The sequence below is a fragment of the Phyllostomus discolor genome, chromosome 7, assembly GCF_004126475.2.
Source record: "Phyllostomus discolor isolate MPI-MPIP mPhyDis1 chromosome 7, mPhyDis1.pri.v3, whole genome shotgun sequence".
Lineage (NCBI taxonomy): Eukaryota > Metazoa > Chordata > Mammalia > Chiroptera > Phyllostomidae > Phyllostomus > Phyllostomus discolor.
Genome location: NC_040909.2, coordinates 21,314,204 through 21,328,438, shown reverse-complemented (window position 1 = coordinate 21,328,438; position 14,235 = coordinate 21,314,204). Strand labels below are relative to the sequence as shown.

Sequence of the window (14,235 nt, the reverse complement as noted above, 5' to 3'; positions counted from 1 at the left end):
ATATCCTTTGAGCTGCAAAAATTTGTCTTCCCTCCTCATTCCATCTCTGTGGCCTTCCCCCATGAGACTTTTACTTTTCTCTTTCCTGCCCCACCCTCCATACCCTCCTCCCAAGGAAATTTGCTTCTTCCAGTGGGTGTTTCTGAAACAAATGCCTTCGCCTTCCTGTTTCCCTTCCTATGGCAGCAGCTGACACGAGAAGAGCAGGCAGTACTGTGCCTATTTAGAAAGTAATAGTTAAAGAAAGAGACAGGAAAGTAGATCGTTATAAGCTTTTTCTTTTTTCTTTTTTAGAGTTGAAGCTCATGACTTTATCTACGCCCACTATATTCATAATTACAGTTTAATGTCTGCATACAAAAGCTATGTAAAAATCCATTTTCCCAAATATACAAATTTTCTTTTTGGACAGTTTAAAACATTTTGATCACAGATTTCAACAGTTTTAGGCTGAAAAAAATATCACTGATCTAGCAATATCACTTAACACTGTTTGCAAAACACGGGTCTTCTGATGACTGTGAGTCTTTTCCTGTTCTTTAGCGATTTTATAATTCTTAGGGCATGAAAACATTATGGGGGGAAATATGTGCTTTCTCTGAAGAAAGCATAGATATCTAATTTGGCTCTATAATTGAAGGAAAACGTGAAGTTAATTAGGAAAACCAAAAGAAAAATAGGGCAACATCAGCACATTCATGCCCTGGTATCTTCCGTATCAACAGTACATGTGTAATTAAATAAAGTGTCTTCTTTTCTCCTGACATTGTGCTCCGTAATTTGCTTGAGTACTATCTGAGTCCTGAGGAGGACGAATTTGTATTTGATTGTCTTGTGCATAAGGTGGGTCAGCTTTAACTGTGCAACAGAAAGCCACAAACAGCGTTTTGCCTGCATGATATTGCTCTTGAAGGCGGCGTTAATGAATGAATGTGGAGACACTAGAAACGCACTCTTTTTGCATTTGCAAACATTTGTACAACACAGTAAAAATTCTGTGATAAGGCCAAACCTTTTTTCCTCCTAGTCTGTTTTTTTTTTTGCATGTGTTTTTAATGTCTTTTTTTTTTTAAAGATTAAAGTAAAACATTTCAATTGTAAAAAATACACACCGGGCAAATCCTTACCTGGATAATAAATATCTACATCACAGTACAATAAAATTTCTTCTCTATAAAATTTAAATATGGATTATAGTCTATCACTATCAAAAGAAACACTATGCTACTATTTCCATATTATTAAAATAACAGGAAAAATTACGAGCTTATTTCAGAACCTGAAGCCGTAGCCTTTGGAAAGGGCAAAGAGATTCAAAGGTCTGTAAGCACTCTCCTTCTGAAGAGGAAATGTGGCTTGGTTAGTCACTTAAATTCAGTTCATGAAAAAGGTTTAGCCTTACAAATGCTGGCTACATTTCAAAAACCATAAGACTGATTTCATAATTTATGACTCATGCAGCAAAAGGTCAATATGACACGAATAGGTTAGAGTTTCACAGAAGAAAAATGTATCACTGACAATGACATGCCTTGAGGGCACTCAGCAGTTCCACGGAGGCTGAGTTTTGGGGGGCTTAGTGTTGAGGAGGGGCCAAGGCTTGCACACCTGTTCACGGAAGAGCCGCGAGAATGGCGTTGCTGGAGCTGAGCCCGGGGGTCCACCCTGATGATAATGACGGCGCTGCATACCGAAGAGGTGTCACTCGGATACAGGTGAGGGAGACATCACTGGGCTGAGGCAGCAACACGGCAAAGTGCGTCACTGAGGACAGAGGCTCGCTGGACTAGAAAAAGCTCTAAGGTGGCACATGGTGTATTGAGCAGAATCATAAAGAAGAAAAGATCTTACTTTTCTCACTATTTCTGAAAATACTGCACGTCTAAGTTGAAGAGCAAAGTACACTTGAGGGTGACGAACACACACACACACACACACGTGCACACGCGCACCATTCATCCCCAAAAGTTAAGTAATTTATAAATAAGAATCCCAGTTGTACAGGTGTGTTCTCCTCCACTGGGATGTCTCCCCACTGTGAGGGGTTTCAGTCAAGTCCACACTTGATCTGACAGTCCTGATGATATTTTTAAAAATGTTAAAAAAAAATCCAGAGCAAATCCCTCCTAATCGAGTTTTATGAGATGGCGTCTTGAGATGTACCAGGTTCCTCAGTCGGTTCCAGAAGAAATGAGTCACTGGGACCACTGGCGTCATGATCCTTTGTGTTCGTACAAGCTTTCCTTGCAACCTGAAGTACTTTAAGGCTTGTCCTCCTCAGCAGCAACAAGATTTTTAGATTAGTGGTTTGCCTGCTGAAGGCAATCCTTTCAGAAGCTGAGGATCAAACATAAACTTACTGGATTACTGTAGATATACTGTACCATTTGGCCAATGCCCAGTCATGGTTAATCCACAAAACAGTCCAACTTTGCTTCAGATCAGGCTTCGTTCTTATAGTTATTTGAATCTGGGTGTGTCTGAAGTAGCGGGGACTCTCTGTCAAACAAATCGAGGAGGCTTTCTTGGGAAGGCTTGATGCCCGAGGAGTCCGTGGACCTCCCAGTAGCCCGCCTGCTTGCTTCCGCTCATTCCCTTCTCAGGGAAAACTTGGCCCACACTGCAAAGCTTCTCAGAGTTATGCGGGAGCTAGGAGCAACAGGCGGTTATGTTTCAAAGGGAGTCAACAGAGGGAGCTGAGATGTTAACACAGCAAAGACTTAAGCTAGAGGCTGCCTAGAGAGCAAAGACCAAAAAACCTCTCTGTAGATAAAGTCAAAGCAGTTAGTCTGCCCGTGGACGTCAGGTTTGTACTTGTGATCTCTTCATCTACTCTTTTCCTGTGATCAGTAAGTTCCACAGCGATGTTCTTGGTTCCTTTCCCCAGAAGCCAACATAATTGCTTTAGTGCATTAAACATATACTTTGCCTCTCAGATTGTTTCCAGTCACACGTGGACTTTTCGATGCTGTGCTGTTCCTCTTCTGTTTCCAGGGCTGTCCTGCCTTTCCCGGCATAGCTGATGAGTAGTGCGTCAAATTCTTATTTTGGATCAATGTCAGATACACTTTCCATATCTGTTATGAGGGCCATAATTTTTGTCTAATAAAGGTAGAAATTTGAATATGAGAGAAGCCATCAAAAGAGCCAGAATTTTCTACCCTGAAATTAGGAGAGTATTAAGGACAGGAAGGAGTTCAGAGTTTATGACTTATTCACCATAACCCAAGGTGAGAAACCAAGACCGAATCTACCAAGGTCACAAATCTATCAGTTGACAGAGCACAAACTGGAACTCAGGGACCCTGGCTTCTGGACCAGTTAAAAAAAAATTAGCCTGCTTGGTTTTCACAGTGACTTTCATTCCTCTGTTTTTAGGTAAATCTTGCTGATATGGCTTATTTTCCCCAGTATTTCCAGGATAAGGCAGTACAAGGCAGGCTAAGGAATTGTGTATATTGACTATGCCAGTGAAGGATGAGATACATTCAATTGCATGGGTACATTCTTTGCCCATTTTCTGAAGCTGAAGTGATGAGGCATCACCATTTGTTTTCTGGGTACAAGCTGCTCCAGCGTTTGTCCTCAGGGAGGTGGGCTGGGTCGGGAAGATGAGTGAGGGGCCATGGTCATGGTCCATGGGCATTTTCTGTTGAATATCTCTTAGGGCAATGCTATAGCAGGGACAGAGAGGGTCAGGGGCTGGACCAGTCTTTGTTTAGTGGTAGTCAAGCCACAGAGTCAGAGGGAAAAGGAGACGAGGAAACATTGGTAACTAGAGAAAAGAGCTTGAGGATCCAAGACCAGAAGGAAGCATCCTCCAACCATTGGTAGTACGTGAAGGGGGCTCTCAGACCACCACATTTCCTTCCATTTAGAATCTAATCGCACTAATCTCCGCTCACAATTCCTCCCCAAGGCTCAAATTTCTGCTCATTTTCTCTCCTTGATTAGGAGACTTAATCCATAGGGAAATCTGTTGTCAGCTCAGCAAAAATGCAATCAGGATAAATACCTTCAGGAGTTGGGGAGATGATGGATCAGATGTCATTGAAAAAATGACAACACCCTGTAAATAGGCTTAATTTCTATGGAAATTTTCTCTGAGCCATATCTGTAAAGGAGCCTTTCCACTGTGAGGTAATGCTATGTGAATTTTTGGAAACTGTTGAATCACTGACATGGATAGAGATTTCTGAATTCTTTGGGCTCACAGAAGAAAATGTTTTTCCTGGTTGGTCTCAGTCAGTCAAGTACCTGCACATCTTTGAGTCACACCTTGTATGACTTGAATTAAATCATAGGATTGTAAGAATTGCAGCGAAAGAACAACTGATTTGGGGGAACAAATATTTCTGTGCATTCCAGGCTGTGCTGCTAGGAGAGAATGAAGGGTGCTGAAGACAGCATGCTCTAGAATAAGCAAAAATCTGCTCAGACCTTTCCTTGGAAATCTGAAAGCCGCATCTAACTGAGGATGGTCTGCGTCCTGCTAACTTGAGCCCTGCAAAAATCAGAATCAGATCAAGACGACCACGTTGTCTTGGTTTTAAGGCTTCTTTAGTCTTCTGCTGTGCCATTTTGCTTGCTTGAGTCTCTGACCAGGACAGATGGGAGCTGGTGATGGCTTGGTGCTGGTGAATGAATGATGGTCCCCACCCCACCTCCATAGCTGTAAAACCTTCGAAGCATTCACATCGAAGGACTGGAGAACAAAACGCGATAGTTACAAGTACCCGCATTCAAGGGGCAATTTCATCCATGTCTATGCCAAGGACTATCTCCCTGACCCCTTAAGCGATCCCTCCCAACACAAAGAAACAAAGGAACGGACAAAAAAGATCTAGGCAATGGAATGAAATGACACCCAGTAGTGCTGTAGGAATTACGAGAACGGAGTCAGCCAGTCTAATCCTCAAACACTTCCAGGAACAACGGGGGGAAGAGTTCCGTGGGGCACTCCACCTTCATGTGCAGGAAGCGGCTGGCGTGGCAGGCTCCGATCATCCGCAGGTCTGTCACCTTCATCAGGAGTTTTGGCCAAAAGTGTGTCACGTGGTGTTTCCGGTAATTGATATAGTGTTCAAAGGCCAGCAGGAAACTATCTTGGTATTTTTCTATTCTCTCAACACAGGCAAGCCCTGGGCGATCTGAGGGGACAAAAGCAGATGGATGTTACTTCAGAGGGTGGGAAGGAGAGGGCCTGCCTTGTGGTTCATGCCCTTTAACATGAATGTGGGCAGATCGGGGCACTTTCCAGCTCCTCGGAGTGGGCACGGGAGCCACATGGACTCTGGGTTCTGGGGCACCAAGATACCAGGGCGTGACATCCTTCCTATGAAGGGGCCCAGCACCCCTGGTTTAATATCTCTGGTTTAGACAGTCCCCTCTGTGGGTGTGAATGGCAGTAGCTTCCACGTACGGTCCAGAAGGAGAAGGCTTACCCGGAGAGCTGACATACTCAGAGTAATGAGGGAATGATGTTGGGTTTGCACCGGCTCCCTGGCTGAAAGAGGATGCCCAGCATGGACTCGCACAGACAGAGGACATGTGAAAAGACATTGGGGACATCACAGGAACACTGGATGCCCAAGGAGGAATGTTGGACATTAAGAAAATCCCATGAAGACCAGTCCAATGTCCAATTCTGGTGGTTTGCCAAGCCTGTAATGAACCACTCCTTCCCTTCCCTTAAACTTAGGAAAATTTTTACCTGTAGCAGCCTGTGTTGGTGGTGCTGTGGGGAATTAAAATGGAAAAAAAGGGGTCTGTGTGTGTGTGAGCTATACTAGACTGGAGTTGCTCTGTGCAGAGAAGAGTCACAGAGGGAAGGTGGAGTGAAAGGAGACCATGACCACCTGAGGACCGGGGAAGTGTCCTGAGTCTTGGGGGCATCACTGGTCTTCCCACTGCTATGGGAGGGGACTCAAAGCAGTTTCCAGAAGATGGCAGAGAGATGTCACAAGAAGGCTGGAGGACTGCGGAATCTCCAGGTTGCAAGCACTTGAACTGTAAAAGTGGTTTATAAGATGAATTCCTCATTGGGCTCCAGGAAGCCTACCACTCCCTGCCCAGGTCTCCTCAGTGTGCTCTTTGTCGCTCTGATCATATAAATTCACACTCCAAGCACCCAGGGATTGACGTGTCTGTGTTAGTAAAAATGTATGTAAGGTTCTGCTTAATCCGAAAGGAAAAATCAGGGCTAATGGCTCCATCCACTCTTCTGAGTCTAAAAATACTAATATATGGGCTTTGGAATCCCCTGTTCAGCTCAAATCGCAGTTTGTGCGTTTTAGTTGTCTATTCACTTTTCCTTCATATTCGACGTTGCTGGTCTGTGGATCTAGTCACTCTCTGTCTCTCCCACTCCCCTGTCTTCTCTCTGTCTTCGAATGTGCCAGAAGACTTTCCCACAGGATCCTTTAATTTTGGATTCAAATAGAAAATCAACACAACATTGCTCTGATGTGTTCCTTTAAAGGGAAACAATAACCTGGGTTTTGTGGCATCAGACTCTGTCCTTGATGAGTGATGAAGATAAGGTGGTCATATAAATGACGTAGAGAAAATGAAAGGACATTTCGATGACACCCAAATTGTACTGAAAATGTTTATGAAAAGAGAAACATTTTTAAAGGTCAAAGACTTTTTAACAACCCAAGACAAAATTTCTCAAAGATTATGTCAGATAATTTCCATTTTAGCTCTCTGCTTATCACTGCAGGGACAAGGAAGCTAGCAGTGACAGCTCTTAAAAAAGTCTTCGAAGAAAAGCCTTGTGATTTTGTGTAGCTGAAATGCCAGACAAAACAATGGGGCTTAGAAGACAAAGGAGCTTCAGAGCACTGATATGTAGCTGTCATTTGCCCGATGTAAAGTGTTTTGCAATATTTTTCTGGTCCTGGCAGCATTAATGAAAAGTGCCCAGATCATTTCAGGTGGGAAGATTTTAAAGTTATTAAGTTATTATTATTTTAAAGATTTTTAAGTCACATGGCTGTCAGGCAGGCAGAATTGGAGAGAGTCACTCCCCATTTGGTGTTTGACAGAGTTTGGAGTCACATTCACGGTTTCTGCCATTTCCACAGACTCCCCTTGTCTACCTCGCCTGGCTTATTTCCCTAAACTGTTAGATTGACTCATTAGAGAGAAAGCTTCATATTATTCAGTGAATACAAATTCATCTGCCATAAATAGAAGAAAACCACAAAAGTGGCTGCATGGCACAAACCTTTATTACATTTGAGCTAAAAGTTCTAGTGGAAAACTCTCCCTGAGGTCTGTTCTCTCTTTCTTAAAGAGGAAGGTTAGCAAGTGTCAGGTGTTAAAGAGCGACTGGCATCAAACTCAGTCTCTCTCTGAGCCTTGCAGATACACCCAGATACAACCAGAAAGAAAATTGTAAAAGAAACAGCTTTCTTACTATAATTCTGCATTATTTAAAACTGTCTTTGTACCACTGAAGTTTCAGCTAAAAAAATTACCTTGAATCCCCCCACCCAAGGAATATAGTCCCACTCATATAGTTCTATTTCTTTAGTTTAAAGGACCCTGAAGCCCAGAGAAGCTGGAGGTTCACTCGAGGTCACAGAGAGAGGTCTTGGGAAAGCTGTAAGTCTTATTTCTACTGAAGCACTTAGGGCCCCAGCTTCTTGCTGGCTGTTGACTGGAGACCACCCTCCACTCTGAGAGGCCACCAGCAGCTTCCTGTTATGTGAGCTTTCCCAGCATGGCCAAGAACTTCATCAGGCCAGCAAGGAGAGTCTCCAGAGCATGTCTGCTACCAAGGAGGAACCTTATATAACCTAATGTAATGTGACCACTTGGGAATGGCACCGAAGTTGCCATATCCTACTGGCTAGAAGCGAGTCTCTGGTTCTGCACACACTCAACAGGAGGCAATTGAACAAGGGTGTGAACGTCAGAAGGTGGGGACCATGGGGGGTTAACACAGAGCCTGCCTGCCACAGTGTACAAGAAGATTGAGTATGCTGTTCTATCTACTTACGTTTATTTTTGAAATTTTCCACAATAAAAACAATTATTTCTTTTTTTAAAAAAGTCTACCATACCTAAATTTTCTATAGCAAATAAATTTCTAGATCTGCTTAAACAAAAGGAACTCTACTGAGTTAACCAGGGAGCGTCAGCTCTGTATAGGATTCTCACTGGGCTTGTGACGGATCTTTTACCCATCTATTCAGGGTTTACCCGACAAACACTGGTCCTGGGGCTAGGTGCACAGTCAGACACATCTCTGTCATCAGAAATAGCCCAGAAGGAGAGATGGACAAGCCAAACAGACAGCTAGAGTGTGCAATGACAATTGCTGAGACACAGCTAAACTTGGGGTACTCTCGAAATGCAGATGATAACTCATCTATTTAAAGCCTAACTTTCCTTAAAGAATCTGATGTATTTTGCATTTTTTATTTATCATGACCTATCCCCTGAAGAAAAAGGTATTGGCATTATTACTCAGTCTTCACCCATGAGAGTTAGAGGTCTTGGTAATGAGTGATGGCAGGTTAAAGATGGCTTTGCCATTGCTCCCAGGTGGCTTCTGAATCTGGGCTGGTGCTGGGCCTAATTTGGACGAATGTTGTAGAATGAGGCAGAAGTGAAGCTCTATGACTTAAGACTGGGCCTTAAGGCATCTGCACCTTCTGCTTTTGTGTTCTTGATACTCTCCTTGGAGTTCACCAACCTCGTAAGAAGTCCACTACCTGCCAGGGGAGAAGCTGCACCGAGAGGCCTGAGGCTACGTTTGATGTTTCGGCCCCAAGCCCAGACATCTTGGACGTTTTAAGCCACTCAGTTTGAAGATGGTTTGCTATGTAGCAATAAATAACTGAAACTTAAGTTGTAGCTAAGCCATGGACAAATTCTAGCCTTTACTCATGGTTTCCTCATCTAGAATGCGATGCAGAATGGTGTGGTCACTCATGGGAATGCTGTGTCACAAAACCAGAACGGGGCCAGAACGGGGCAGGTTTGGCCAGCTACCAGGAGGCAGGTGGGGTGGCGTCTGCTGAAGGTGGACCATTTCATAGAGTCTTTGTAAATGGCTCCTTCGGCTCCCTTGCACTACACTGGGCAGCTTCATCCAGACTAATTTTTTTTTTTTTAGATTTCATTCATTTATTTTTAGAGAGGGAAGGGAGAGGGAGAGAGAGAGAGAGAGAGAGAGAGAAACATCAATGTGCGGTTGCTGGGGGTTATGGCCTGCAACCCAGGAATGTACCCTGGCTGGGAATCAAACCTGGGACACTTTGGTTCCCAGCCCACGCTCAATCCACTGAGCTACACCAGCCAGGGCCGGCAGCTTCAAAAAGCATAGACCTCTGATACCTCCTTCAGTTCCCAGTCCGTGGGCAAACTCCTAGTTGCTCCCTGGCGAGTGAGATTCTGAGGCTAAAGAGGGATTATAAGCCCATCAGGTGGTTGGAATTAGCACCCAATGAGCAAAACCTCTTTTGACACCCGGTAAGGAGCCAGGGCACACTCACCTGAAGACATCAGCAGGACAGCCTGAAGGAGAGCTACTTCAGTGTCATCCAGGTTGAAAGAAGACAGCGACATGCCCAGGTCAAAGATGGCGTCCGACACTACCCCGAGACCCCCGTTTTTCAGCTGGCCCCGCGTCACTGCCATCTCCCCATTCAGGGTTAAAGTCTCACTTTCTGGGTCGTAGCGCACAGCAGCGCGAAGGGACATGATCTCCATGCAGCAGCCTTTGAGGAGGATGATCTGGTCTTCACATGGCAGCTGAAAAGAACCAGCCCACATCAGCAAGGAACAGTGGCCAAGGCCAGTTAGAAACATTGGGTGGTACCTTAACGGCTCCCTGGAATGGACGTTAATCCTGAACTCTTTGGGCCTGCACTCTTGGTGGCTTTTCCCTCCCTGCTTGGCTCCACTCCTTCAACAGCCATTGCTTCTACTCCAAGTTGTAGTTTGCATTTCTTTTGTGACAGATCTCCCACCAGTGTTACTGTCAGGTGTAAAACTGCTACTAGCCCCTGACTCTGGAGTTTGCATTATAGCCCAACTAACTGCTTGAGACCTGGGCTTATGTTAAATTTGCAAACACTTTTGTCTTATATATAGCTCCAATAATCAACAGATGATTTTACTGTTTAGCTCACAATTGTGCTTCTTTTTGTTTTGTTCTGTTTTGAAGCAAGTTTGCTCCTTGGGTCTCTTAAAAGGCACAGAACTAGAAAGTCCCTTATAGATGCTTATTACCCTTGAGACCCATAGATGGAAAAGCTTTGCTCAAGGTCATCCAGTGAGTCAGGGGCAGAGGTGAGACCAGCATTCAAGCTTCCGGCTCCTGGGGTTATTATCCCAGTACTTACACACCAGACTTACTCCACGCACTGTCTCGTCCTGCCAGTGTGGCCATTTCTTTGTAAGCCAATTGGGTTACTTTTTAATTAGGGTTTGTGATAATGTGGTAACATTAATAACAAACTTTAAAAAAGAACTTTGCTAAGAGAAATAATTAAAAAAATCAGAGTTGCATTTTCTGAATGGGGAGAACATTTAATTAAATGTCATTTATTAAAATAGTTTGAAAGGCTATTAGTTACTAGTGTTTTTTTGATGAATTGAGCATCCTGCCAAGATTTATGTGCATCACCTTATTTAATTTTCAAATCACTCAGTGAGGTACATACTCTACTTCCACTTTTATTTACAGATGCAGAAATCCAGGCACTGAGAGGTTGAGCCACATGCTAGGGGGTGGTCATGGTGTGTTGTGAGTAAGGCAGGGACTGGAAGCTACATCTGTTGGAGTCCAATGCCAAGAGGAGAAGAGAACACACTCTTTGAAGCACCCTGGGTGGGACTAAATATCCACAAACAGTGAAAATGTGAATAACACATAATTTCCATCTCTTCATTAAGCACGTACAAATTCTTTCTGGGAAATATTCTTGGCAACACCCAAAGTTCAATTTAGGTTATATAAAACTAAAAGTAATATTACTGAATTGCATTTAAAATATGGGGCATTTCATATTTTTCGCTAACTCAACCTAGTCACTTTCCTATTTAATTTCAAATTGCTTAGCTTTTTCTGCAGAATAAAAGTTATCCCATATTTGGTTCTGGGATCTATATATGTAAATTTCTTCCACTCATTAAAAAGATGACTGTGATTTTCTTTAATTCAGGTTCTAATTTGCATTGCTCCATTCCATGCTGGGAGTCCTGGCCCAAGAGCATAGTAGGAAATAGGAGACCTGAGCTTGGGTAGGCCCTTTACAGGTAGGACAGAGAAGTGGCTGAAGTGGGTGGAGGCTGGCTCTAGCACCTGGGGCGGTGGTTCTGACTTCAGCCCCACCAGGATCGGCCGAGGGCTTGTTAACCACATACACTGCTGGCCCCGCCCTCTGAGGTTTTGCATTGCTCCAGGTTCCCAGGTGATGCTCATGCTGTCTGTTTGGGCAAAACCACTTTGGCACAAAATACCAAAGAGAAATTACTAACTAAATCAAACCATTTATTATTATTTTTTATAAGTCACAAAGTATGCCCACTTGGGAAGGCCCCATATTTGTAGCCAAGTCTGATTGGAGATGAAACAGAAGTATTCTTTCTTAAACCTACTATTGATTAGTTCAAATTTAAATGAAAGTTTAACATGTATTCTTCAGGGATCACCAACGGTTTCAAAACTAGGCCAGGTGTCTTTTCTTTGGAGATCCTGGTGAAATTAGTTTCAACATGCGGGTAATCAATCTTTAGCCACTTGCCAAAATGCTTTCCCTGGGATAAGCAGAGATGCAGGGATCCCCCCGTGCCCCAGACTCCGCCTGTGCCCTTAGGAGACCATCACTTGTGTTGATTGGCAAAGATGATGGTGCCCTGCTCTCTGGAAGGGGTTCTTATGTGTGTTCCTGGCAGCCCTGCCAACAGTGCTTTCAGACCATTCAAAGCCCAGGGTGTCCGCCAGCCTTGCTTAGTGCGATGGTATGGATTACAGCAGAAAATTACCGTGAGCACAATTTCAATAGCAGATGCATCAAATGGCCTCTAGCAAGAAACCTGACTCTTGAGATCCCCTGGGGTCTCCAACCCACTCCACGCATAGGTAGCTCAGGGAGCCACACAGTTCATTTCCCAACCTGGGCACCAAAGATAGCGTGACAGTCAAAGGTGCTCAGGAGGCCACACACACCACAGACGTACTTATCTCTGCCGTACCAGTGGCCCATTTATTTACTTATTTTTTGTAATTTGGAGACTACAAAATACCAGGGTTGACAGAGAGATGGAATCGTAACTTTGAAGCTAGCTTTAACTTCTGAGGGAAGCTTGAAAAGTTCCATGTGGACCCCTCACCTGCCGCAGACATAAGCACACGGTGTATTTGTTATTGGTGGTGGAGATGGCTTTTCTTTCTTTAAAATAGCTCTTCACTGATGGGCGTATATGAGCTTTACGTTTTCTAAAAACCATTTTTGGTGCCTATCAGGACAACACACGACCATCAGGCTAGCTCAAGTGGTAGGGGCAGCAAATTCAACAAGTGTCTGCTCAGACAAAAAGGACTGGGAGATGAGGGACACAGTCCAGAGAGAGAAAACTGAGAAAGGTCCAGGAGAATTTACTCAACCCGATGAACAAAAAGAACGATGCCACCCGAATGAAAGGAAAGACTCACCTTCAACACAGATGTCAGAATGTGTACCTTCTTTCTTGAGGGCAATTTACATTAAGGAAATAGTACTGTGAGCAGTGCATAGGCATGAAAATGTTTAATCCAGAATATTTATATGAGTGAAAAACTGGAAGTGAACTCCAGGTCCATTAAAAGCAGATAACCTAAACATGGTAGAGCTAGTCTTTTGGATACTGTGGTCATTAAAAATTATTTTGTGAAAGAGTGCTTAAATGACATGTTCTACAGTTGAGTGTAAAAAGGTACAATGGGGCTAGTACCATTTTGTTTCTTTATCTTGGTGCTGATTGTGTGGGTGTGTTAAGTGTGTGAAAATTCATTGAACTGCACACTTATGTGCTCCTTTCTCTTCAATAGAAAGTTTAAAAAAGTAGTGTCATAAGTAGAAAGTACATTATAGTATAAATTATATTGATATACTGGGTTGGCTAAAAATTTTGTAAGTTTTTTTCAGTAAAATAAAAGACACATTTTTGTTTTTTTAACTATATTTTATTGATTATACTATTATATTTGTGGCATCTTTCCCCCATTTTATTCCCCTCTGCCCAGCACCCGCCTCCCACCTGCATTCCCTGCCCCCCATTAGTTCACGTCCATGGGTCATACTTATAAGTTCTTTGGCTTCTACATTTCCTATATTATTCTTAACCTCCTCCTATTTTCTACCTACCATTTATACTTCTTATTCCCTGTACCTTTTCCCCCATTCCCCTCATCCACCTCCCACTGATAAACCTCCACATGATCTCCATTTCTGGGATTCTGTTCCTGTTCTAGTTGTTTGCTTAGTTTTTTTTTTTTAATTTTTTTTAGGTTCAGTTGTTGATAGTTGTAAGTTTGTTGCCATTTTACTGTTCATAATTTTGATCATCTTCTTTTTCTTAGATAAATCCCTTTAACATTTCAATAAGGGCTTGGTGATGATAAACTCCTTTAACTTGACCTTATCTGGGAAGCACTTTATCTACCCTTCCATTCTAAATGATAGCTTTGCTAGATAGAGTAATCTTGGATGTAGGTCCTTCTGGTTCATGACTTGGAATACTTCTTTCCAGGCCCTTTTTGCCTGTAAGGTTTCTTTTGAGGAATCAGTTGACAGTCTTATGGTAACTCCTTTGTAGGTAACTGTCTCCTTTTCTCCTGCTGCTTTTAAGATTCTCTCCTTATCTTTAATCTTGGATAATGTAATTATGATGTGCCTTGGTGTGTGCTTCCTTGAGTCCAACTTCTTTGGGACTCTCTGACCTTCCTGGACTTCCTGGAAGTCTATTTCCTTTACCAGATTGGGGAAGTTCTCCTTTATTATTTTTTCAAATAAGCTTTCAATTTCTTGCTCTTCTTCTCTTTCTGGTACCCCTATGATTCAGATGTTGTAACATTTAAAGTTGTCCTGGAGGTTCCTAAGCTTCTCCTCATTTTTCAGATTTCTTGTTTCTTCATTCTGTTCTGGTTGAATGTTTCTTTCTTCCTTCTGCTCCAAACCATTGATCTGAGTCACGTTTCCTTCCCATCACTGTTGGTGCCCTGTACATTTTCCT

General features: G+C 43.1%; 1 protein-coding gene across 10 annotated transcripts in view; it reads right to left on the bottom strand.

Annotated features, from left to right (window-relative positions):
* Positions 1-264: 264 nt before the first annotated feature.
* THRB (thyroid hormone receptor beta) overlaps positions 265-14,235 on the bottom strand; it is a 341,636-nt gene continuing 327,665 nt past the window's right edge. For all 10 annotated transcript variants that reach the window (XM_028518289.2, XM_028518287.2, XM_028518284.2 and 7 more), the window contains 2 exons: positions 9,510-9,768; positions 265-5,150 (listed from right to left, as the gene is read on the bottom strand). In XM_028518289.2, coding sequence (XP_028374090.1) covers positions 4,909-5,150; positions 9,510-9,768 — 501 coding nt within the window. In that variant the 3' untranslated portion in view covers positions 265-4,908. The remainder of the gene's footprint in view (positions 5,151-9,509; positions 9,769-14,235) is intronic.